At 46.7% G+C, this 22856-nt stretch overlaps 2 protein-coding genes across 2 annotated transcripts; one reads left to right on the forward strand and one right to left on the reverse strand.

The window, feature by feature from the left end:
* The first annotated feature begins 14228 nt into the window (after positions 1 to 14228).
* Positions 14229 to 18306, forward strand: LOC543244 (heat shock protein 81-1). The gene is made up of 3 exons (XM_044576297.1): positions 14229 to 14521; positions 15345 to 15767; positions 16570 to 18306. Exons 1-3 carry the CDS (start codon positions 14396 to 14398, stop codon positions 18121 to 18123), a joined length of 2103 nt encoding a protein of 700 aa, XP_044432232.1. The 5' UTR covers positions 14229 to 14395; the 3' UTR covers positions 18124 to 18306.
* A 1781-nt stretch (positions 18307 to 20087) lies between these two features.
* Positions 20088 to 22495, reverse strand: LOC123162697 (pentatricopeptide repeat-containing protein At4g18840). The gene has a single exon (XM_044580475.1). It carries the CDS (start codon positions 22465 to 22467, stop codon positions 20758 to 20760), a length of 1710 nt encoding a protein of 569 aa, XP_044436410.1. The 5' UTR covers positions 22468 to 22495; the 3' UTR covers positions 20088 to 20757.
* Positions 22496 to 22856: the final 361 nt, after the last annotated feature.

The following is a 22856-nucleotide window of genomic DNA, read 5'->3' on the forward strand; positions in this document are numbered from 1 at the left end:
TCATTGATGTTGGGAAGTGGGTACTTGTTCTTGATTGTCTTCTTGTTCAATGGAAGGTAATCGATGCAAAGTCGGTCCGTGCCATCCTTCTTCTAGACAAAAAGAACTCCACAACCCCACGGGGATGAACTCGGTCTGATCAAACCCAGACGCTCTTGTTCATCGAGCTGCTTCTTCAATTCCTTTAGCTCCATGGGCCCAAGCTTGTATGGACGCTTGCAAACGGGTTCCGTACCAGGCTCAAGATCAATAACGAACTCGACTGGCCGATGAGGAGGCATACCCAGAAGCTCTTCTGGAAAGACATCTTGGTACTCACAAACGACTGGAATCTGAGAAATAGCATCCAATTCGCCCTTCTCATTGAGAGAAAACAACCGAATGGTTTCATCACGAGCGGCATAGATGATAACATCCTCAGAAGGGTGTGTCAATTGAATTTGCCTGGCAGCACAATCAAGCTGAGCCTTGTGCTTAGAAAGCCAGTCCATCCCAAGAATTAGATCAATATCAGAATTGCCAAGAACCATTGGTGAAGCCAGAAATTTATAGTCGCCCATCTTGATAGAAACATCACGGAACCATGTAGCTTGCGTTCATGACTCTTAGCGGAGAGACAACTGCCAACGGTCTAGGCAATTCTGGAAGACAAATGATTGCTTAGATGCAAATGGTCTTGAGATGAAACTAAGCGATGCACCATTGTCAAAAAGAACTTTAGCAGGAATATCATTAACTGGAAGATTACCGATGATCACATCTGAAGAATCCTCTACCTGAGCTGCATTCATCATGTTCACCTTAGCGAACTTTGGAATTATGCTTGACCACTGCATTGCTTGAAGACCTCACAGGAGGAGGAGGAGGAAGGCGCCTTTGATTAAAGCATTTGTTCGCGTAGTGACCTTTCTGCTGGCACTTGTTGCAAGTCACTTCTGAGAGCGGACGATGATAAGGAGCATTCGACTTTGAAGCTTGAGACTGAGACTTGTTCTGATAGCTTGGGTTGGGTGGGTGGGAAGATCCACGACCACCTGAGTTCTTCTGCTGGTAAGGCTGACGAAACGGAGGAGGAGGAAGATAGAACTTCTGCTGCTTAGCTGCCACTTGTGAGGAAGAAGAAGATTGCACTGCATCTCTGATTCTCTTCTTGGAAGCCTCACACTTGAGCTGAGCACCTTCTTGCTTGAGTGCCATATTGTAGAATTGATCAAACTGAGTAGGCTCAACAAGAACGAGAGCTAACTGCAGATCCTCTCTAAGGCCACCTCTGAACTGATAGATCATACTCTTCTCATCTGGAACATCTTGCTTAGCAAAGCGAGCAAGTTTCTGAAACTGCTTGTTGTATTCATACACTGACATGTTGCCTTGCTTGAGATTGCGGAACTCCTCACGCTTGCTCTCAACAACACTGGTAGGAATATGGTGAGCTTTAAAGTCCCGACAGAAATCAGTCCAAGTAATCACTCGACCACCTCTGGAATCCTTGTATTGCTGGAACCAATCAGCTGCCTGATCCTTGAGCTGAAAAGAAGCGAACTTGACATAGTCCTCAGGCCTGACATTGCTGCATTCAAAATGCTTGTTGATATCCACGAGCCAATCATCGGCGTCTGTGGCCTCGACACAGTAGCTGAAAGACTTCGGCTGATTTGCAAGGAATTGGTTGAGGGTAGGAAATAGAGGCTGATGATTGAACTGCCCTTGACCTTGATTCCCTTGGTTGCCTTGGCCTTGGTTGCGCTCTTGCATGAGCTGGATCATCATCTGAGCATGGGCATTAGAAGCTGCCATCAAAGCTTGCCATGCCTCCGGAGGCGGAGGTGGAGGTGGAGGGTTCGCCTGATTCCCATCATTGCGTTCCGGATTCTGACGCGTTGGCGGAGCCATCCTGAAGAGGTTGACATCCGTTAGCATCTTGATAGACAGATAGACAAGTTGAATCAACGGATAGAAATTGCAACATATAGTCTTCACAATAAACATTCGAACAAGGATGAACGAATGAATTCCAAAGTAAACATCACATGTCCAATAAGGTGAGAAGCCACTTGAATAGAGATTGATGAATGAAATAAACAAGGTACAACTGGAACAAATAAGTGGTAAGGATTACCCAATCACAAACCAAATATCTGCGGGAAGAAATGCTAGAGCTACTTGAATCCCACCTATAAACTCCCCAAATTTTTTGGTTATGCAATCTGGTGTTGGGGATACAGGGGAAGCAATATATCTCACCCAAACTAACAATACCTACATCCAGCTGTATCCATCCGTCAACACATAACCAAGAAACCTTCGGAAATCGTGTACCTCAACCTTCGAAAAGCATCCGTTATACGAGTTATGGCAATACTCCCGAACTCGCCCCAGTACTGGGTTATCGGGGTTATCTCACCAACAACTGCATAAAAGAGATTTTCGATGTCGGCAAATCTCAGGTATTCCAGAACTGCAACGATAAAATTGTGACGACAACACCTCAGAGCTCGACTCCCCGGGTCAAAGCCACATAAATAGACAGGAGGCACCAAGAACAATGTTCTCGTCACAAAACCATCGAAACGATTCCAAGATACCCGCGTGATCCTAAATTTTTTTTGAGTAAATTGAGAAGAGGATAGTCAAAACATCTACGTCAGGAGACCTCACCAGAGCGACGAAGAGACTGAGGAGTAAAAAGAATCCTACTCTCCGATATATATAATCCTAAGACTCAAAACATTTTTGTTCTAGACTCAACATCGCCAACAAACAATCAAGCAGGGAGCTCCTAAGTCGGGGATGGCTCTGATTACCAACTTGTAACGCCCTCGATGCGGCTATATCTCCCACGTGTCGAAGCACGACTTAGAGGCATAACCGCATTGAAAGCAATGACGCAAGTGAGGTAATCTTCGCACAACCCATGTAATACATAAGGGAAAAGATACATAGTTGGCTTACAGTCGCCACTTCACACAATACATAAATAAACATCCATCATTCAGATTATACTCAAGGTCCGACTACGGAACCAAAATAAAAGAAGACTACCCCAAATGCTACACAGATCCCTGATCATCCCGACTGGGCTCCACTACTGATCATCTGGAAACGATACATAGTAACGACCAAGAGCCTCGTCAAATTCCCACTTCAGCTCAGTTGCGCCATCTGCGCTGGTATCATCGGCACCTGCATCTGTTTTGGTAGAATCTGTGAGCCACAGGGACTCAGCAATCTCACACCCGCGAGATCAAGACTATTTAAGCTTATAGGCAGGAAAAGGTGTAATATGGTGGAGCTGCGGCAAGCACTAAGCATATATGGTGGCTAACATATGCAAGTGAGAGCGAGAAGAGAAGCAACGCGGCGGTCGAGAAGCTAAAAGTGATCAAGAAGTGATCCTGAAACTACTTACGTCAAACATAACACAAACCGTGTTCACTTCCCGGACTCCGCCGAGAAGAGACCATCACGGCTACACACGCGGTTGATGTATTTTAAAGAGGTCAAGTGTCAAGTTATCTACAACCGGACATTAACAAATTCCCATCTGCCTCATAACCGCGGGCACGACTTTCGAAAGATTATATACCCTGCAGGGGTGTCCCAACTCAGCCCATCACAAGCTCTCACGGTCAACGAAGGAATAGACCTTCTCCCGGGAAGACCCGATCAGTCTCGGAATCCCGGTTCGCAAAACATTTCGACAATGGTAAAACAAGACCAGCAAAGCCGCCCGAAGTGCCGACAAATCCCGATAGGAGCTGCACATATCTCGTTCTCAGGGCACACCGGATAAGCGAAGCGTACAGGTACCGACGTAATCCAAGTTGCCAAGGAATGGTCCCGCACGGTGCTCTAGTTTGGACCAACACTCGGAGGAGCACTGGCCCGGGGGTTAAATAAAGATGACCCTTGGGCTCGCGAAAACCCAAGGGAAAAAGGCTTAGGTGGCAAATGGTAAAACCAAAGTTGGGCCTTGCTGGAGGAGTTTTATTCAAAGCGAACTGTTAAGGGGGTCCCATAAATCACCCAACCGTGTAAGGAACGCAAAATCAAGGAACATAACACCGGTTTACGGAACTAGGGCGGCAAGAGTGGAACAAGTCACCAGGCATAAGGCCGAGCCTTCCACCCTTTACCAAATATATAAGGTGCATTAATATAAACAGGAGATATTGTGATATCCCAAAGTAACCAAGTTCCGACCTGGAACAAACTTCAGCTTCACCTGCAACTAACAATGCTATAAGAGGGGCTGAGCAAAAGCGGTGACATGGCCAAACAACGGTTTGCTAGGACAGGATGGTTAGAGGTTCAACATGGCAATAGGTAGGCATGGTAAACAAAGGCAGGTAGGGCTAACATAGCGATAGAGCGAATACTAGCAAGCAAAGATAGAAGTGATATCGAAGGTATGGTCATCTTGCCTGCAAGGTTCTCAGAGTTGTCGAAGGCTGGATCCTTGTAAGCGTTCTCAACAGAGTCCTCGTGCACGTACTCGTCTCCCGGCTCTACCCAAAGCAAGAACACAAGCAAAGGAACCACAATAAATCACGGTGCAATGCACAAGCAACATGATGCAAAACATGTCATGATATGCGAGGTGTGATATGCGATGCATATGCGTGCTTCGGAAGGAAAGATGATGAACAAGGCATCAACTTGGCAAACCAAGTATGCCGCTGGAAAGATGAGATGATTTCGGTCGAAATCGATATAAAGATCACCGGGAACGGATGCACGGTTTGCAAATGACAAGCCAGACAAGAATGGCACAACGCTGCGATTTACAGCACGATGCTACTTTGCAAGCAACAAGAAACTATGCTACAGCACCCCAACATAAAAACAAAGCATATGGCAATGATCTACAGGAGATGCTTTACAAAAGAGGAACACTGAGCTACGGCTCATTCACATCATAACAGGTTCAAACAAGCATGGAGAAATGCAATATTTTAACAAGCTGGACATGGCATAAACAGCAGCACGAAGCAATGTTCAGAGCAAGTTATAGACATGATACAGGAACTTATAATAGCAAACTAAGGCATGGCATGAATCTACTCAAAGCCTAGATCAAAAGTCCCTTACTGACCATAAGCCAAAAAGGATCAGAAAATATGATGGCACCCACGTAAACATAGCAAGTTTCGATAACAGATTTCAGCAAACAAGCATGGCATTGGAATAAAAATGAAGGCACCTTCGCGAGATCGAAGCACTCACTACAGAGCTCCTCATGATAAACTAAGCATACATCCATCAAGAAGACATGACATAGAAGCTACACATGGCAAGGAACAACATCATAGCATATCCGGATCAACTACAACAACCCCGGCAAAGTTGAATAACTTGTAAACAATCTGCCAGGAAACGATCTGAAGCAAAAGTAGAGCACGAAAAAGACATGCTAGACTACTCCATAATTGCAACCAGGACCATGGATGGATAGAGCAAAACCAGGTTATCAAAATATCCTTACTGAAGTAACTCAAATTATGCATGGATTTAACTGTAGCAACATGTTTACATGGCAACAATTTTACAGCAGAGCAGGAACTAAAAATAGAGTTAACACGAAGCCTAGTTTGCATGCTTGTGCTAGTCACCACATTGATCACAAAAATACATGGTAAGCACCTCTGTAAAGAAGACATAGCCTAGTTCAAAACACATTTAGGGATCACCCTCATAGGATGCTCACATAAATCATGGCAAAAATGACAAAAGAGCTCGTTCTGATAAGAATCTGCAACTACAGAAATGAAGCCCTCTTCCAATAGCATTTTGGGCATCAAGATGACCTCAAATGCAGATGATGCAATGGAATGAAATGATGTACTCTTCGATACGATCAATTTTACATATTATACGCACGAAACGGAGTTACGGGTGCGAAGATGTGATGCAATGAACATGCGATGATTTCTGCAGCAGAATAACAGACTTAGCAGTTTTGGAGGGGGGAAAAGTCAACCGTGAGCGGGGGTCCAATTTGGATCTGGCGCGCGCGGCGGCGCGGCTCGCCGGAGGCAACGGCGCCCGGGGCGATGGAGGCGGCCGGAGGCGGGGGGAGGCGCGGCCGGGGCGGCGCCGGAGAGGGCGGTCGGAGGGGAGGAGATCCGGGCGGCGGAGAGGGAGCCGCGGGCGGATCCGGGCGGCGGAGAGGGAGCCGCGGGCGGATCCGGGCGGCCGCGGGCGGAGGAGCCGGCAGCCGGCGGCGGCGGGCGCCGGCGCAGGCGGCCGGGGAGGGCGCGGGACGGAGGCGACGCGGGCCGGGGAGGACGGGCCCCGCGGGGGCCGGCGGCGGGCCTGGCGGGCGTCGGCGGCGGCGGGCGCAGCGGTGAATCGGGCGGCGACACGTGGCGGCGGCGGGGCGAGCCGGACGTGTCCGGCTGCGGCCGGACGTGTCCGGCGGCGGCGGAAGGGGAAAATCTAGGGTTTCATCCGGAATTCGGGGGAGGGGTCTTTATATAGGCATAGAGGGAGCTAGGAGAGTCCAAATGAGGTGTAGTTTTCGCCCACACGATCGTGATCGAACGACCGAGAGCATGGAGGGGAGTTAGATGGGCTTTGGGATGTTTTGGAGGGGTGTTGGGCTGCAACTTAAAAGAGGCCTCTGCGGGAGTGCGGTTAACCGTTGGAGTACCAAACGAGCTCCAAACGTCCCGAAACTTGACAGGCGGTCTACCGGTGCTATACCAGGGCCACTTGGCAAGGCTCGGTCCATTCCGAGAACATTCAACACCCGCACAACGAAAGAAGACAAGAGGGGTGCGCCGGTGCATGTGGGAGTGTCGGATTGCGAAACGGACAACGGGGAAAATGTTCGGATGCATGAGACGAACACGTATGCAAATGAGATGCACGTGATGATATGATATGATATGCACGACATGAAATAAAATGAAAAACAAAAGACAAAACCCAACCACGGAGGGAAAATCATATCACATAGCCGAAAATGGCAAGAGTTGGAGTTACAAAGATGGAAAGTTACATCCGGGGTGTTACACCATCCTTCTTATCCACCAAATATTCAAGGCATTTCCGCTTCTAGTGACCATTTCCTTTGCAGTATAATCACTCAGTTTCAGGCTTTGGTCCAGCTTTGGGCTTTTTCGCGGGACTGATAACTTGCTTGTCATTCTACTTGAAGTTCCCTTTCTTTCCCTTTGCCCTTTTCTTGAAACTAGTGGTCTTGACAATCATCAACACTTGATGCTCTTTCTTGATTTCTACCTTCGTTGATTTCAACATCATGAAGAGCTCGGAATCATTTTCGTCATCCCTTGCATACTACAGTTCATCACAAAGTTCTACTAACTTGGTGATGGTGACTAGAGAATTCTGTCAATCACTATCTTATCTGGAAGATTAACTCCCACTTGATTCAAGCGATTGAAGTACTCAGACAATCTGAGCACATGCTCAGTAGTTGAGCGATTCTCCTCCATCTTTTAGCAATAGAACTTGTTGGAGACTTTATATCTCTCAACTCGGGTATTTGCTTGAAATATTAACTTCAATTCCTGGAACATCTCATATGGTCCATGACGTTCAAAACATCTTTGAAGTCCCGATTCTAAGCCGTTAAGCATGGTGCACTAAACTATCAAGTAGTCATCATATTGAGCTAGCCAAACGTTCATAACGTCTATATCTGCTCCTGCAATAGGTCTGTCACCTAGCGGTGCATCAAGGACATAATTCTTCTATGCAGCAATGAGGATAAACCTCAGATCACGGACCAAGTCCGCATCATTGCTACTAACATTTTTCAACATAGTTTTCTCTAGGAACACATATAAAAACATAGGGAAGCAAAAACATAGGGAAGCAAAAACATAGGGAAGCAACAACGCGAGCTATTGATCTATAACACAATTTGCAAAATACTACCAGGACTAAGTTCATGATAAATTCAAGTTCAATTAATCATATTACTTAAGAACTCCCACTTAGACAGACATCTCTCTAGTCATCTAAGTGATCACGTGATCCAAATCAACTAAACCATGTCCGATCATCACGTGAGATGGAGTAGTTTCAATGGTGAACATCATTATGTTGATCATATCTACTATATGATTCACGCTCGACCTTTCGGTCTCCGTGTTCCGAGGCCATATCTGTATATGCTAGGCTCGTCAAGTTTAACCCGAGTATTCCGCATTTGTAACTGTTTTGCACCCGTTGTATTTGAACGTAGAGCCTATCACACCCGATCATCACGTGGTGTCTCAGCGCGAAGAACTTTCGCAACGGTGCATACTCAGGGAGAACACTTCTTGATAATTAGTGAGAGATCACCTTAAAATGCTACCGTCAATCAAAGCAAGATACGATGCAAAAAGGATAAACATCACATGCAATCAATATAAGTGATATGATATGGCCATCATCATCTTGTGCTTGTGATCTCCATCTTCGAAGCACCATCGTGATCACCATCGTCACCGGCGCGACACCTTGATCTCCATCGTAGCATCGTTGTCGTTACGCCATTTATTGCTTCTACGACTATCGCTACCGCTTAGTGATAAAGTAAAGCAATTACAGGGCGTTTGCATTTCATACAATAAAGCGACAACCATATGGCTCCTGCTAGTTGTCGATAACTTCGGTTACAAAACATGATCATCTCATACAATAAAATATAGCATCACGTCTTGACCATATCACATCACAACATGCCCTGCAAAAACAAGTTAGACGTCCTCTACTTTGTTGTTGCAAATTTTACGTGGCTGCTATGGGCTTAGCAAGAACCGTTCTTACCTACGCATCAAAATCACAACGATAGTTTGTCAAGTTGGTGTTGTTCTAACCTTCGCAAGGACCGGGCGTAGCCACACTCGGTTCAACTAAAGTGAGAGAGACAGACACCCGCCGGTCACCTTTAAGCAACGAGTGCTCGCAGCGGCGAAACCAGTCTCGCGTAAGCGTACGCGTAATGTCGGTCCGGGCCGCTTCATCTCACAATGCCGCTGAACCAAAGTACGACATGCTGGTAAGCAGTATGACTTATATCGCCCACAACTCACTTGTGTTCTACTCGTGCATATAACATCAACGCATAAAACCTATGCTCTGATACCACTGTTGGGGAACGGAGTAATTTCAAAAATTTCCCTATGCACACGCAAGATCATGGTGATGGCATAGCAACGAGAGGGGAGAGTAATGTCCACGTACCCTCGTAGACCATAAGCGGAAGCGTTAGCACAACGCGGTTGATGTAGTCGTACGTCTTCACGATCCGACCGATCCAAGCACCGAACGTACAGCACCTCCGAGTTCAGCACACGTTCAGCTCGATGACGATCCCCGGGCTCCGATCCAGCAAAGCTTTGGGGATGAGTTCCGTCAGCACGACGGCGTGGTGATGATGATGATGCTCTACCGGCGCAGGGCTTCACCTAAACTCCGCGACGATATGACCGAGGTGGAATATGGTGGAGGGGGGCACCGCACACGGCTAAGGAACGATCCGTAGATCAACTTGTGTGTCATGGTGTGCCCCCCTGTCCCCGTATATAAAGGAGCAAGGGGACGGGGCGGCCGGCCAAGGGAGGGCACGCCAGGGAGGAGTCCTACTCCCACCGGGAGTAGGACTCCCTCCTTTCCTAGTCTAACTAGGAGACCTTCCATGTAGTAGGAGTAGGAGAGAAGGAAAGGGAAGAGAGAAGGGAAGGAAGGAGGGGGTGCGGCCCCTGCCCCTAGTCCAATTCGGAATAGGCCTTGGGGGGCGCGCGGCCTACCCTAGGCAGCCCCTCTCTCTTTCCCGTATGGCCCAATAAGGCCCAATACTTCTCCCGGCGAATTCTCGTAACTCTCCGGTACTCCGAAAAATACCCGAATCACTCGGAACCTTTCCGAACTCCGAATATAGTTGTCCAATATATCGATCTTTACGTCTCGACCATTTCGAGACTCACCGTCATGTCTCCGATCTCATCCGGGACTCCGAACTCCTTCGGTACATCAAAACTCATAAACTCATAATATAACTGTCATCGTAACGTTAAGCGTGCGGACCCTACGGGTTCGAGAACTATGTAGACATGACCTAGAACTATTCTCGGTCAATAACCAATAGCGGAACCTGGATGCCCATATTGGTTCCTACATATTCTACGAAGATCTTTATCGGTCAAACCGCATAACAACATACGTTGTTCCCTTTGTCATCGGTATGTTACTTGCCCGAGATTTGATCGTCGGTATTCAATACCTAGTTCAATCTTGTTACCGGCAAGTCTCTTTACTCGTTCCGTAATGCATCATTCCGTAACCAACTCATTTGGTCACATTGCTTGCAAGGCTTATAAAGATGTGCATTACCGAGAGGGCCCAGAGATACCTCTCCGACAATCGGAGTGACAAAACCTAATCTCGAACTATGCCAACTCAACATGTACCTTCAGAGACACCTGTAGTACTCCTTTATAATCACCCAGTTATGTTGTGACGTTTGGTAGTACCCAAAGTGTTCCTCCGGTAAACGGGAGATGCATAATTCTCATAGTTACAGGAACATGTATAAGTCATGAAGAAAGCAATAGCAACATACTAAACGATCAAGTGCTAGGCTAAGGGAATGGGTCATATCAATCACATCATTCTCCTAATGATGTGATCTCATTAATCAAATGACAACTCTTTTGTCCATGGCTAGGAAACATAACCATCTTTGATAAACGAGCTAGTCAAGTAGAGGCATACTAGTGACACTATGTTTGTCTATGTATTCACACATGTATTATGTTTCCGGTTAATACAATTCTAGCATGAATAATAAACATTTATCATGAAATAAGGAAATAAATAATAACTTTATTATTGCCTCTAGGGCATATTTCCTTCATAACGGCGGCGCAAGGCTGCGAGAACGACGGGGAGGCGAACGACACGGGAGGAGGAGGATGGGGCGAGCGAGATCGAGGAGGGGGCGAGCGACGTGCGGGGAGGAGGAGGCGAGAGGGGTCGTGCGGGGAGGAGGGGAGAGGTTGTGCGGTCGTGTGCGGGTAGCATTTTTTTTGAACGGCGGGTCAAATTAGCGATCGATGGATTTGGCTTAACGCGTGATTGCAGCGTTAAACACAGGAGGATTATTGACCATTAGATATTGATGATGGATGGATGTGATTGTTTGGATCTGCCTCTCTCTTCCTTTTATCTCTACTCCTAATGGAGCAGTTGGTAGTCTCGCTTCCAGGTTTTTTTTCGTCCCACCACTTTCGTCCGGTTTTTTTTTCGTAGGTTAACCGCCGTAGATTTTTTTCGATGATGGTTTCTTATTCACCGGTTTATTTATCCCTCGGCTCTTTCCTTGCAAATCAGGACTTTCCAAACGTGCACGCAATCACGGATCTAAATTTACTAACTTATCCAAATCAACCGATACCTTCCATTATTGCAAATTTCTTTAGGAAACAAATAATAGATTTTAAGGAAACAAATAAAAGATTTTAAAGACACATCATACTTTACTAATAATCACTAAAAATAAAATCTAAATTAATTAACCCTACCTTAAATCACTCAATCACTTTGATTAGAAAACATTTTTCTTTCCTAACTGCACCTCGCTTAGTGTGCACATAACAATCCGAAGTAATTAGAGTCACATGATTGAATCCATTTATTTAGAGCGGCATGATTGCGTTTCGGGATGGAGGCCATGATTTCGTCGAGGTCGTTGCTGCCTCCTACACTCAGGGTGTGTCGCCGAGATCGAGGCGAGCATGAGGAGCTGTGGCCACCGCCATGGTCACCTCATCGCAGGGGATGGAGCACGCCGTCGGCCTACAACTTGTGGAGATCAGCATTTTTCAAACGTGCACGCAATCACGGATTTAAATTTACTAACTTATCCAAATCAACCGATATCTTCCATTATTGCAAATTTCTTTAGGAAACAAATAATATATTTTAAGGAAAAAAATAAAAGATTTTAAAGACGCACCGTACTTTACTAACAATCACTAAAAATCAAATCTAAATTAATTAACCTTACCTTAAATCACTCAATCAATTTAATTAGAGAACATTTTCTTTCCTAACTGCACCCCGCTTAATGTTCACATAACAATCCGAAGTAATTAGAGTCACATGATTGAATCCATTTATTTAGAGCGACATGATTGCGTTCCGGGATGGAGGCCATGATTTCATCGAGGTCGTTGCTGCCTCCTACACTCAGGGTGTGTCGCCGAGATCGAGGCGAGCATGAGGAGCTGTGGCCACCACCATGGTCACCTCATCGCAGGGGATGGAGCACGCCGTCGGCCTACAGCTTGTGGAGATCAGCACTTTCCAAACGTGCACGCAATCACGGATTTAAATTTACTAACTTATCCAAATCAACCGATATCTTCCATTATTGCAAATTTCTTTAGGAAACAAATAATATATTTTAAAGAAAAAAAATAAAAGATTTTAAAGACGCATCGTACTTTACTAACAATCACTAAAAATCAAATCTAAATTAATTAACCTTACCTTAAATCACTCAATCACTTTAATTAGAGAATATTTTCTTTCCTAACTGCACCCCGCTTAGTGTGCACATAACAATCCGAAGTAATTAGAGTCACATGATTGAATCCATTTATTTAGAGCGACATGATTGCGTTTCGGGATGGAGGCCATGATTTCGTCGAGGTCGTTGCTGCCTCCTACACTCAGGGTGTGTCGCCAAGATCGAGGCGAGCATGAGGAGCTGTGGCCACCGCCATGGTCACCCCATCGCAGGGGATGGAGCACGCCGTCGGCCTACAGTTTGTGGAGATCACTGTTGCGCTTCAGGTCGCGTGGTGACCGGATCTTGCCGATGTGTCCCTCCCCGACGACCTCCTCTTCGTCCGGTTGGCCGGCATGGATCTTGCCACTATTGCCCTCAACTTCTCTGCCTCAAGCTCGACGGTCAGCCACCATGGATCCCCCAGCTGGAGGGTCACGTGAACCAGCCGTCCTCCCATGCTGCAGCGGCGAGAAGGTGACATGGCTCTCCGTACACGAAGAGTGGAGTGTGGAGTTCGGTCAAGTACTTATATACTTGGCCTCTACTGTTGATCCATGTACATGGAGAAGAACAGACAACCGCTCATTCATGCTTTGTTCCACTCCTTTGCGCGACATTACTGGAGGTGACATTTTCCTATCTCTCTATGTTGTAACAAGCCTGTTGCCTGCATAGTTAATGGATTTTTATTTAAATTTATCGTTGCTTAGTGCTTTGTTGCAATTGTTCACGCAAGATTCTTATATATAATCTGAGCGTATGTAGGCATACTTAGCTTTGCTATTCCATTTTTTTGGCGCATAGAAATAAGAGTATTGTCCAGGTTAGGTATTCAATTGAGTATGGTATTTGGATTGCTATCAGAATGTCTTTTCTATGCATGTGATTTCTCACATCTGGTTATAATATTTATGAAGACATGCAGCGCTGGACGGCGCCGACGCCGACCCGAGCCACCTCGTCCGCGTATTCTTGGAGCTGTGGCTGGTCGATTTACATGAAATTAATTCCCTCAGTTCTGGTGGCAAATATAATACACATAATCCATATTGTTATGCACTAGCGTGTATGTGTGAAATAGATGGATTATGATCCCGTACCCAATAAGATGGATATGTGTGTGTGTTAGAGAGAGAGGGAGAGGGGGATAGAGAGTGAGGAAGACGGAGGGAGAGTGTGTGTCTGTGTGTATGAGGATTTGATGGTAAAAAAAGTCGCCAATGTCGTAATATTGATCTCTTAAAGTTAATGTGGCCCCGTTGCAACGCACGGACGTTCTTCTAGTAGTGGTAGTAGAAGAGGGAAAAACATAAAACCAACACCATGCAAAAACACGGAGAAAATCTTCTTTACCGTGTGTTAGCAGCTATAATTACGCTCTATGGGTATTGCTCGGTGTGCTAAATATGGAACCGCAAAAAAAAAGTTCCAACCACGGAGTCCTTTTTTTTGGTTTTTTTTTTTGGCCAGCTATAATTATGGTCTCTGGGGTCCTTTATTAAACTCACTCCCTCGGTCCCTCCGATCTCCGGAACCTTCCAGAGTACTATCGTATGAGCACAATAAAAAAAAACGCGCAAGGCGCCTAAACCCAGCCAACTGACATGCGGGCCACACCATCCACAAGTCGCCGGGCCCAACGGACCCGTCGTCCCGATCCCCCAACCTCCCGTCGTCTCCCTTCCCGCACCCGGTAGAACGTTCGGGAACCCCTCCTCCGACTATATAACCCTGCCCCCCGCGCCCGTCCCCTCCATCCTCGCGTCCCAGAACCCGAGAATCCCCCGCTCCAATAGCCATCTCCTCTCGCCCCAGCCCTCGTCGAGCGCGCGCGTTCCAGGAGCTTCCGGTGCCGGCGGCGCCATGGCTTCGGAGACCGAGACCTTCGCCTTCCAGGCCGAGATCAACCAGCTGCTCTCGCTCATCATCAACACCTTCTACTCCAACAAGGAGATCTTCCTCCGTGAGCTCATCTCCAACGCCTCCGATGTAAGCTTGCTCCCCTGCGCTCCCCTGTAATGCTGTGATTCGCGGCTCTGTTTAGATCCGTGCGCGATGGGGCCCTTTGCCGTGCCGATGTTCAGTAGATCGGGTGTGTTTGTCGGTTCGCGCCGGTTAATGCATGGGATTTCAAAATCCGTCGATGAATCTGCGGTTTGTGCGGTATTATGTTGTCTGTGAGTAGGACGAAGCTACACATTTGTTTGTTCTCTGTCCTGTTGCACGTGCGAATCTCAATGATTAGAGCTATTTGACTGTTATAAAAGCCTATGAAACGTCATTACTTGCATCCTAAAGTTTCCTGTAAGTGATAGTGAATAGTAGAACGTAGATGTACATTTGTTTATCTCTGTATGTACTGCCGCACGTGCAGATCTCCATGATTAGAGCTAATTGGACTGTTCTAAAAGCTTAGGAAACGTCATCACTTGCATTATAGAACTTTCTATAGGCTGCTAGGGTCTATAAAATGCAAAACAATCCCATGACTAGATTGCCTGTGTGCTAAATTCGTCGGATCTGTGTTTAAATTCGAATTCCCAAGTAGATTTGCATGGCTGGTAGCATAATTTTTTGACCTCCTTCTTTGTTGCTAAATTGGGTTCTGTGTTACTGGATTAACCCCTGAAAAGCATTTACTCACGCTTTTCTGCTAGATTTTATTGCATTACGTCTATGATAGATAAAAAATACAGGCTGATTCTACTGTAATGCATCATTAGTCTTAGAATTTTGATTTATATTTGCATTATTTACTGGTTAATCTGCGAGAATCACACTAAATTGCGTGTTTGGGTGCTCTGATGTGCAGGCGTTGGATAAAATCAGGTTTGAGAGCCTGACTGACAAGAGCAAGCTGGATGCTCAGCCAGAGCTGTTCATCCGTATAATCCCTGACAAGGCCACGAACACACTCACACTTATTGACAGTGGTATTGGTATGACCAAGTCAGACCTCGTGAACAACCTTGGTACCATTGCGAGGTCTGGCACCAAGGATTTCATGGAGGCACTGGCTGCTGGTGCTGATGTATCCATGATTGGTCAGTTTGGTGTCGGTTTCTACTCTGCTTACCTTGTTGCTGAGAGAGTCATTGTGACCAGCAAGCACAACGATGACGAGCAGTATGTGTGGGAGTCCCAGGCTGGTGGTTCCTTCACTGTGACACGTGATACTACTGGAGAGCCCCTTGGGAGGGGTACTAAGATCACCCTCTACCTCAAGGATGATCAGGTACAAAACTCAAAAGTCTTGCCATTATCTACTTTCTTATGCTACCTGTTCTGTTCACATTTTAATATGTTCTGGGTACACTTGGTAGGGTACTGTTAGATTGAAATGCTGTTTATGTCTTACTTCTGTTCAAAATTCCCATGATTCTATAAATGTACCGTTCGATTGAAATGGTGTTCATGTCTTTTATTTCTGTGCTCTGGGGTTGTAATGGAAGGGTGTACCTGTTCATTGTTGATTAATGATGCTCAGTTTTTGGAGGGTTTGGCAGAGTGTTCAGTGCTGGTGAAACTTGAGTTGTGTGCTGATCATAGTACTATGTTTTTGACATGTCTGTTGCAGTTGAATTTAATTGTTTATCATTGTTATAGAATTCAGTTTGTATAATTGTTACTAAGGTCTTGCTGTGATCATATATGTCTGTTGCAGTTGATTGTTTACCATTGTTCTAGATTCAGATAGTATAATTGTCGGCAAGAATCCCTTAAAATATGAGTCATTACTGTTGTCATTGCATAAAATTGGACGAGTGTAATTAGTGCCGTCCTAGATTGTTGATGCTAGCTAGTTTCTACTACTGCTACTGTTTTTGTTAGTAGTTAGTACTGCATTTGTGCCAAGCGGCTTGGACCATGTGGACTGACCTCAATTCATGTGCTATTTTGTGTTTTTACTATGAATCATAGTGCTATGTTTTTGGGATATTGCAGTTCTGCCTTTCATTGATGCTAATGGGTATTTGATAACTGAGGCATGTCAGTTGCCCGGTTGCCCCTGACAATTTATCTATTGTTCTCTGCAGTTGGAGTACCTTGAGGAGCGTCGCCTTAAGGATCTGGTGAAGAAGCACTCTGAGTTCATCAGCTATCCCATCTCTCTCTGGACGGAGAAGACCACTGAGAAGGAAATTTCTGACGATGAAGATGAGGATGAGAAGAAGGATACTGAGGAGGGCAAGGTTGAGGAAATTGATGAAGAGAAGGAAGAAAAGGAGAAGAAAAAGAAGAAGATCAAGGAGGTTTCTCACGAGTGGAACCTGATCAACAAGCAGAAGCCCATCTGGATGAGGAAGCCTGAGGAGATCACAAAGGATGAGTATGCTGCCTTCTACAAGAGCCTGACAAACGACTGGGAGGAGCACCTTGCCGTCAAGCACTTCTCTGTGGAGGGTCAGCTTGAGTTCAAGGCCGTCCTCTTCGTTCCCAAGAGGGCCCCCTTTGACCTTTTTGACACCAGGAAGAAGCTCAACAACATCAAGCTCTATGTGCGCCGTGTCTTCATCATGGACAACTGTGAGGAGCTGATCCCAGAGTGGCTGAGCTTTGTCAAGGGCATTGTTGACTCTGAGGATCTTCCCCTGAACATCTCTCGTGAGACACTCCAGCAGAACAAGATCCTCAAGGTCATCCGGAAGAACCTTGTGAAGAAGTGCATCGAGCTCTTCTTTGAGATTGCCGAGAACAAGGAGGACTACAACAAGTTCTATGAGGCTTTCTCCAAGAACCTCAAGCTTGGCGTCCACGAGGACTCCACCAACAGGACCAAGCTTGCTGAGCTCCTGAGGTACCACTCCACCAAGAGCGGTGATGAGCTTACCAGCCTCAAGGACTACGTGACGAGGATGAAGGAGGGCCAGAACGACATCTACTACATCACCGGTGAGAGCAAGAAGGCTGTGGAGAATTCTCCCTTCCTTGAGAAGCTGAAGAAGAAGGGCTATGAGGTGCTGTACATGGTTGACGCCATTGATGAGTACTCCATTGGCCAGCTCAAGGAGTTTGAGGGAAAGAAGCTGGTCTCTGCCACTAAGGAGGGCCTGAAGCTTGATGACAGCGAGGAAGAGAAGAAGAGGAAGGAGGAGCTCAAGGAGAAGTTTGAGGGGCTCTGCAAGGTGATCAAGGAGGTGCTGGGCGACAGGGTCGAGAAGGTGATTGTCTCTGACCGCGTCGTCGACTCGCCGTGCTGCCTGGTGACCGGCGAGTATGGCTGGACTGCCAACATGGAGAGGATCATGAAGGCCCAGGCCCTGAGGGACACGAGCATGGGCGGCTACATGTCGAGCAAGAAGACGATGGAGATCAACCCGGAGAACGCCATCATGGAGGAGTTGCGCAAGCGCGCCGACGCTGACAAGAACGACAAGTCTGTCAAGGACCTGGTGATGCTGCTGTTCGAGACCTCCCTGCTCACCTCTGGATTCAGCCTCGACGACCCCAACACCTTCGGCACCAGGATCCACCGCATGCTCAAGCTGGGCCTGAGCATCGACGAGGACGAGGAGGCTGCTGAGGCTGACACGGACATGCCGCCGCTGGAGGAGGACGCCGGCGAGAGCAAGATGGAGGAGGTCGACTAGGCGTGTGCGTTCGCTTGCTATCCGAGTCGTAGAGCTAGCTTATCTTTTGGGTTACTGTCGCGTGGTCGGTTTGTCTTTTATGGTTTACTGTGCCTAGCCTGCTGTAATGGGGCTAGGGGAGTGGTCTGTGGAGTCCCCGGAACTGCGTATCGTAATCGTTGCTTATATATATCGTCTTTACTACCTTTATCGTCTCGTTTGCTCTTTTTTTTTTGCTTTCTGCTTCTTGCACTTTTCTCTCTTTTTTGTGAATCCGGTATTTCTAAGCTCATTCTTTGGTGCTGACTTCGTTCTTTAGAGTCAGACAGCTTCGACTGCCTTAACCAATTTACACAAGCCAGCCTTGGGCTGCTTTTAATATCAAGTTGGCTTCTGCAGCTTACGTTGATTCCTGATCTCCAGTGGCTGATACTAATCCTGGATGTGCTATCCGTGCCTCGTATTTGTTGGTCCTGATAGCTCTTGCGTTTTCAATTTCAACATTACATCTCTTGCCTGCGTCTTTAAAAAATTACCTCAAATGAGTGTTTGCGTATATTCCTCAGACGTCTTGCTTGCGTAAAACATAACATTTGTGTTTGCGGCCTTACTATTTCTTCAGGCGCCAGTCAAGGGCAACGAAGCAAGTTTTTCTTTTTTTCTTTCAGTGGATCACACACTGAGAGTATTATTTTTTTTGAAACGGAGGCAAAATATTTGCCTCATCCACACTGAGAGTATTTGGTATTTGTATATTTGCTCACAGTCAGGAAATTGCCGGGATCAACCAGCTCGATGCAAATAGGTTTGAATTCTGCAAAAGCTTAAACAATCTCATATAAGCTATTGGGATTGGGTCGTTAGAATTTCTGTTCAAGGTAACGTGTGCTTCATATCTGAATTTGAGATCAAACAGAACATATGCTCTTCTGAAGAACACGCCTAGCATCTAAAGCCAAGTCTGGTGCTGCATAACAAAGTGGTGGCGCCGGAGCTTTATTTTAAGATAACCTAGCTCTATGAGGTGCGCAGTTATGTGCCCTGACATTGAACTCCTTCTCTTTCATATTAGAAAAGAAAGCAACACAGGTTTAGGGTTTAGGTTCACCAGGTCATCGATATGTTTCTTTGAACATCAAAGAGACTCTTCCAAAAATGCACTACCTGGGACTGTGATCTAGATTGCCTGGGGAGCCTAAATGAATAATTGAAAGTGCCTTCCTGCCGCTATTCTCTTTCAAGTTGAATGTAATATGCCAATTCTTGTTGTTTCTGCTGACAGGGAGTTAGTCGTTCCATTCCGCTAGTAAGTTTGCATGAAGATTCAGAAATCCCGACCGACTCCACTTTGACTCCTTTCTTTGATATATAGCTCCATGTGCCCTTATTTGAGGCTGGTGTTGACTCTGAAGATCTGAACAATAAAGAACCAGTTTAGTATTGTATAACTCGCAGTACCTTAAAACGACAACGCGTTACACTTTTTATCATACTTCTATTGATGCCTTGTATTCCTTGAGAAGGTTGACATAATTTTAAGATGGTGTCTGTTGGTATTAGTCCTAAATATTCTCGGAAAATTTGTAGTCCTAGATATATCGCTAGAAGAATGGGAGTTCTGCTAGAAGAAATATGAGAAGAATCTGCAGTTTATACAGTTAAAAGAATACGGCTACATGCTGTTGAATGTTGCAGGAATTTGTCAGTTAGAAAGTACAATTCTGGATGAATACGTCCTGTATTCTCTCATATATTTCGTGGCCAGTATTCCAAAGTCCATCATATCTTTAGGAAAAAAAATCAATGATTTTCCCTCAGACATCCACATGAGTATATATGTGCTTGCGTATATTACTCAGACGTCTTGGCATGATCCTCCACCATAGCAAAAAAGATACATGACATTTGTTTTTGCAGCCTCACTAATTTTTGCTTGGAATTCAGAAGGATCGAAAAGAACCAGATCATATTCATATTAACATCAGCTGAAATTTGGAAATGTTATTGTACAGATTGCAAAGATGATACAACCAAATTTTGAGAAGCTAATCCCATCAGTAAAATTTGGTAAGTTCAATTCCTATTCTACAAGAATTACGGATGACCAATACTGCAGAGCAGAGAAACGGTTATCTGCAAGAAGGGACAAGCATATGTTCTGTTTCATCTCAAATTCAGATATGAAGCACACAGGGCAGTTGAACACTTTTAGAGGACCTCACACTTTTAACAGAAATTTCTAATGGTCTAATCCCAATACCAATAGGAAGGACACCATTTAATGCTAGAGAATGCAGCCCTATATGCGATGGCTTAGACCTCTTCCAATGCAAAGGTGTTTAGATGAGGTGCTAAATGCATTAAATACCTTAGCAACTCAAGTCCCGAATGCATAGGTGCTTAACTTATTGTTGCTAAGCACACTTTATTTAATGAGTTAGCACATAAAGTCTTTCATGCATTGGTCAAATGATTTCACTTAAGTGGTTTGCATAGGTTCTCGCGCTTGGCATTGGTTCTTCCTGGAGTCACCAAAGTACTCTCCCCCCTCCTTCAATGTTATGCCATGTCATTTTTTCGTTTATGTGGCATGCTTAGCACCTGTCCATGGTGGAGCACTCGGAAGGGCCTTAGGCTTTTGCAATAAATTCAAACCTATCGCATCGAGCTGGATGATCCTGGCAATTTCCTGATTGTGCACTTCTGAAGAACACGCCTTGCATCTAAAGCCTCTCCCCATTTGCCAGCAGCAGCATAAATGTCTGATATCAAGACATGGCAGCCAGCCTGCCGTGTGTTGAGACCAATAATTTCACTCTGGACTCTTTCAGCCACATCAAATCTCTTGTGCATTCGACAGGCACCTAGTAGTGCGCCCAAAATCATGACATCTGGGGCCATCGGCATGCTCCTTATCAGCTCCTCTGCCTCTTCAAGAAGCCCTGCTCGGCCTAGCATGTCAACCATGCAGCCATAATGCTTTGCCTCTGGCTGCACTCCGCAAGATGACATGCTCTGAAAGCATCGTCGACCCTCATCCACCAGCCCGCTGTGGGCACAAGCAGTCAGCACACCAACGAACGTTATGTCATTCGGTTTCTCTCCTGACCTCTTCATCTGCTCAAACAAACCGATGCAATCCTGAACATCACCATTCACTGCCAACCCAGTGATGAGTGCATTCCAGGTGGAGATATTCTTCTGGTCCAAGGAGTGGAAGATTTTGACAGCCATGTCAGTTTTCCCACACTTGGCATACATGTCAATGAGGGCAGCACCGAGATTGAACTCATTGTCGAGCACCATCTTGTGCTTGTCAATGTAAGTGTGAGCCCACCTCCCTTCTTCCAGAGCTGTTAAATGTGCACATGCTGAGAGCACGCTCACCATGGTCACCTCATTAGGACGGCCACTGCTCTCGCTCTGCATTTCCCTGAACAGCTCAAGGGTTTCCACGTAGCGTCCAGCCTGTGCATACCCAGAAATCATGCACGTCCAGGAAACCACATCTTTCTCCCGCATCACATCAAACAGCTTCCGTGCACCATCCATCTCACCGTTCACTGCATACCCCCGCATCATTGTGTTCCACGATACCAGATTCCGTACCGGCATCTCATCAAACATCTTCCTAGCCAGTGGCAGTAGCCCATGCCGCGCGAATCCTGTAATCATCGAGTTCCATGTCACAATGTTCCTCCCAATGGCCGGCATCTCATCGAACATTTCCCTGGCCACATCCAACTCGCCAGAACCGGCGTATGCCCCAACCATCGCGCTCCAGGACACCCCATTCCTCTGCGGCATTTCCTTGAACACCATCTGGGCGTTCCTGATGTCCCCGCACTTCACATAGCCGCCGAGCACTGTGTTCCAAGACACCACGTCGGTGACCCCTGCGCACGAATCGAACACCTCCCGCATGGAGCCCGTGTCCCGGAAGGCGGCGTACATCGCGAGGAGCGCATTGACGACAAAGACGTCGATCAAGAAGCCGCGCCGGACGGCCTGTGCGTGCACCTGCGCGCCCGTGCGCGGGAAAGAAGCGAGCCTGGACGCCGACTTGAGGAGGGAAGGGAAGGTGAATCGGTCGGGAATATCGCCAGAGCGGAGAATGGAGGAGAAGGCGGCGAAGGCGAGGCGGGGAGACGGGGAGGTTGCGGAGGCTCGGATGAGCAGGTTGTGGAGGAAGATGCATGAGGAGGGGAAGAGCGGGAAGTAGAGGCTGGAGAGGGAGGCGGCGAGGTGGGGGTGGGAAGGGAGTAGGGGCACGATGCGGCGGAGATGGGCGGTGTTGCGGAGGAGGTCGCCGGAGACGAGGAGGCGACCGAGGAGGAGAGGGAGGAGGCGAGGCGGCGGTGCCATTCCGTTTTGGGTTTGACCGCGGAGGGGAGTTTTTGTACCACGAAAAATTGAGAGCTCTGACAAGCTTAACCATTCGATTGGCATCTGACGGCTGAGAGTAGGTGTGGAAGGGGACAAATAGTCGATTGCTATACAATTTGGGTTTGGGGCGTGCTATACGTCCGCCGGCTGGTCTTTCGGCTGATCTTTCTAAAAGATCGGATTGAACCGCGAACTGTCTGATTATATGTCATAAGCCGTTTGATTTGGATCACGCTACGCGTCCGCCGACCGGTAGCTAGAAAACATCCACCGCCTTGCTGGCCATTGGATGGACGCGGGGATGTCCATCCGATTAACCCACTCACAAGGGCCACCTTCCTTTTGCAACAAGGACGGTGTTGCCGAAC

The sequence above is a fragment of the Triticum aestivum genome, chromosome 7B (assembly GCF_018294505.1).
Source record: "Triticum aestivum cultivar Chinese Spring chromosome 7B, IWGSC CS RefSeq v2.1, whole genome shotgun sequence".
NCBI lineage: Eukaryota > Viridiplantae > Streptophyta > Magnoliopsida > Poales > Poaceae > Triticum > Triticum aestivum.

Coding starts and splice junctions, on each gene's coding strand:
- LOC543244 (XM_044576297.1), top strand. CDS start 14,396: ATGGCTTCGGAGACCGAGACCTTCGCCTTCCAGGCCGAGATCAACCAG. Junction 14,522..15,344: donor TCATCTCCAACGCCTCCGAT/GTAAGCTTGCTC, acceptor TCTGATGTGCAG/GCGTTGGATAAAATCAGGTT. Junction 15,768..16,569: donor TCTACCTCAAGGATGATCAG/GTACAAAACTCA, acceptor TGTTCTCTGCAG/TTGGAGTACCTTGAGGAGCG.
- LOC123162697 (XM_044580475.1), bottom strand. CDS start 22,467: ATGGCACCGCCGCCTCGCCTCCTCCCTCTCCTCCTCGGTCGCCTCCTC.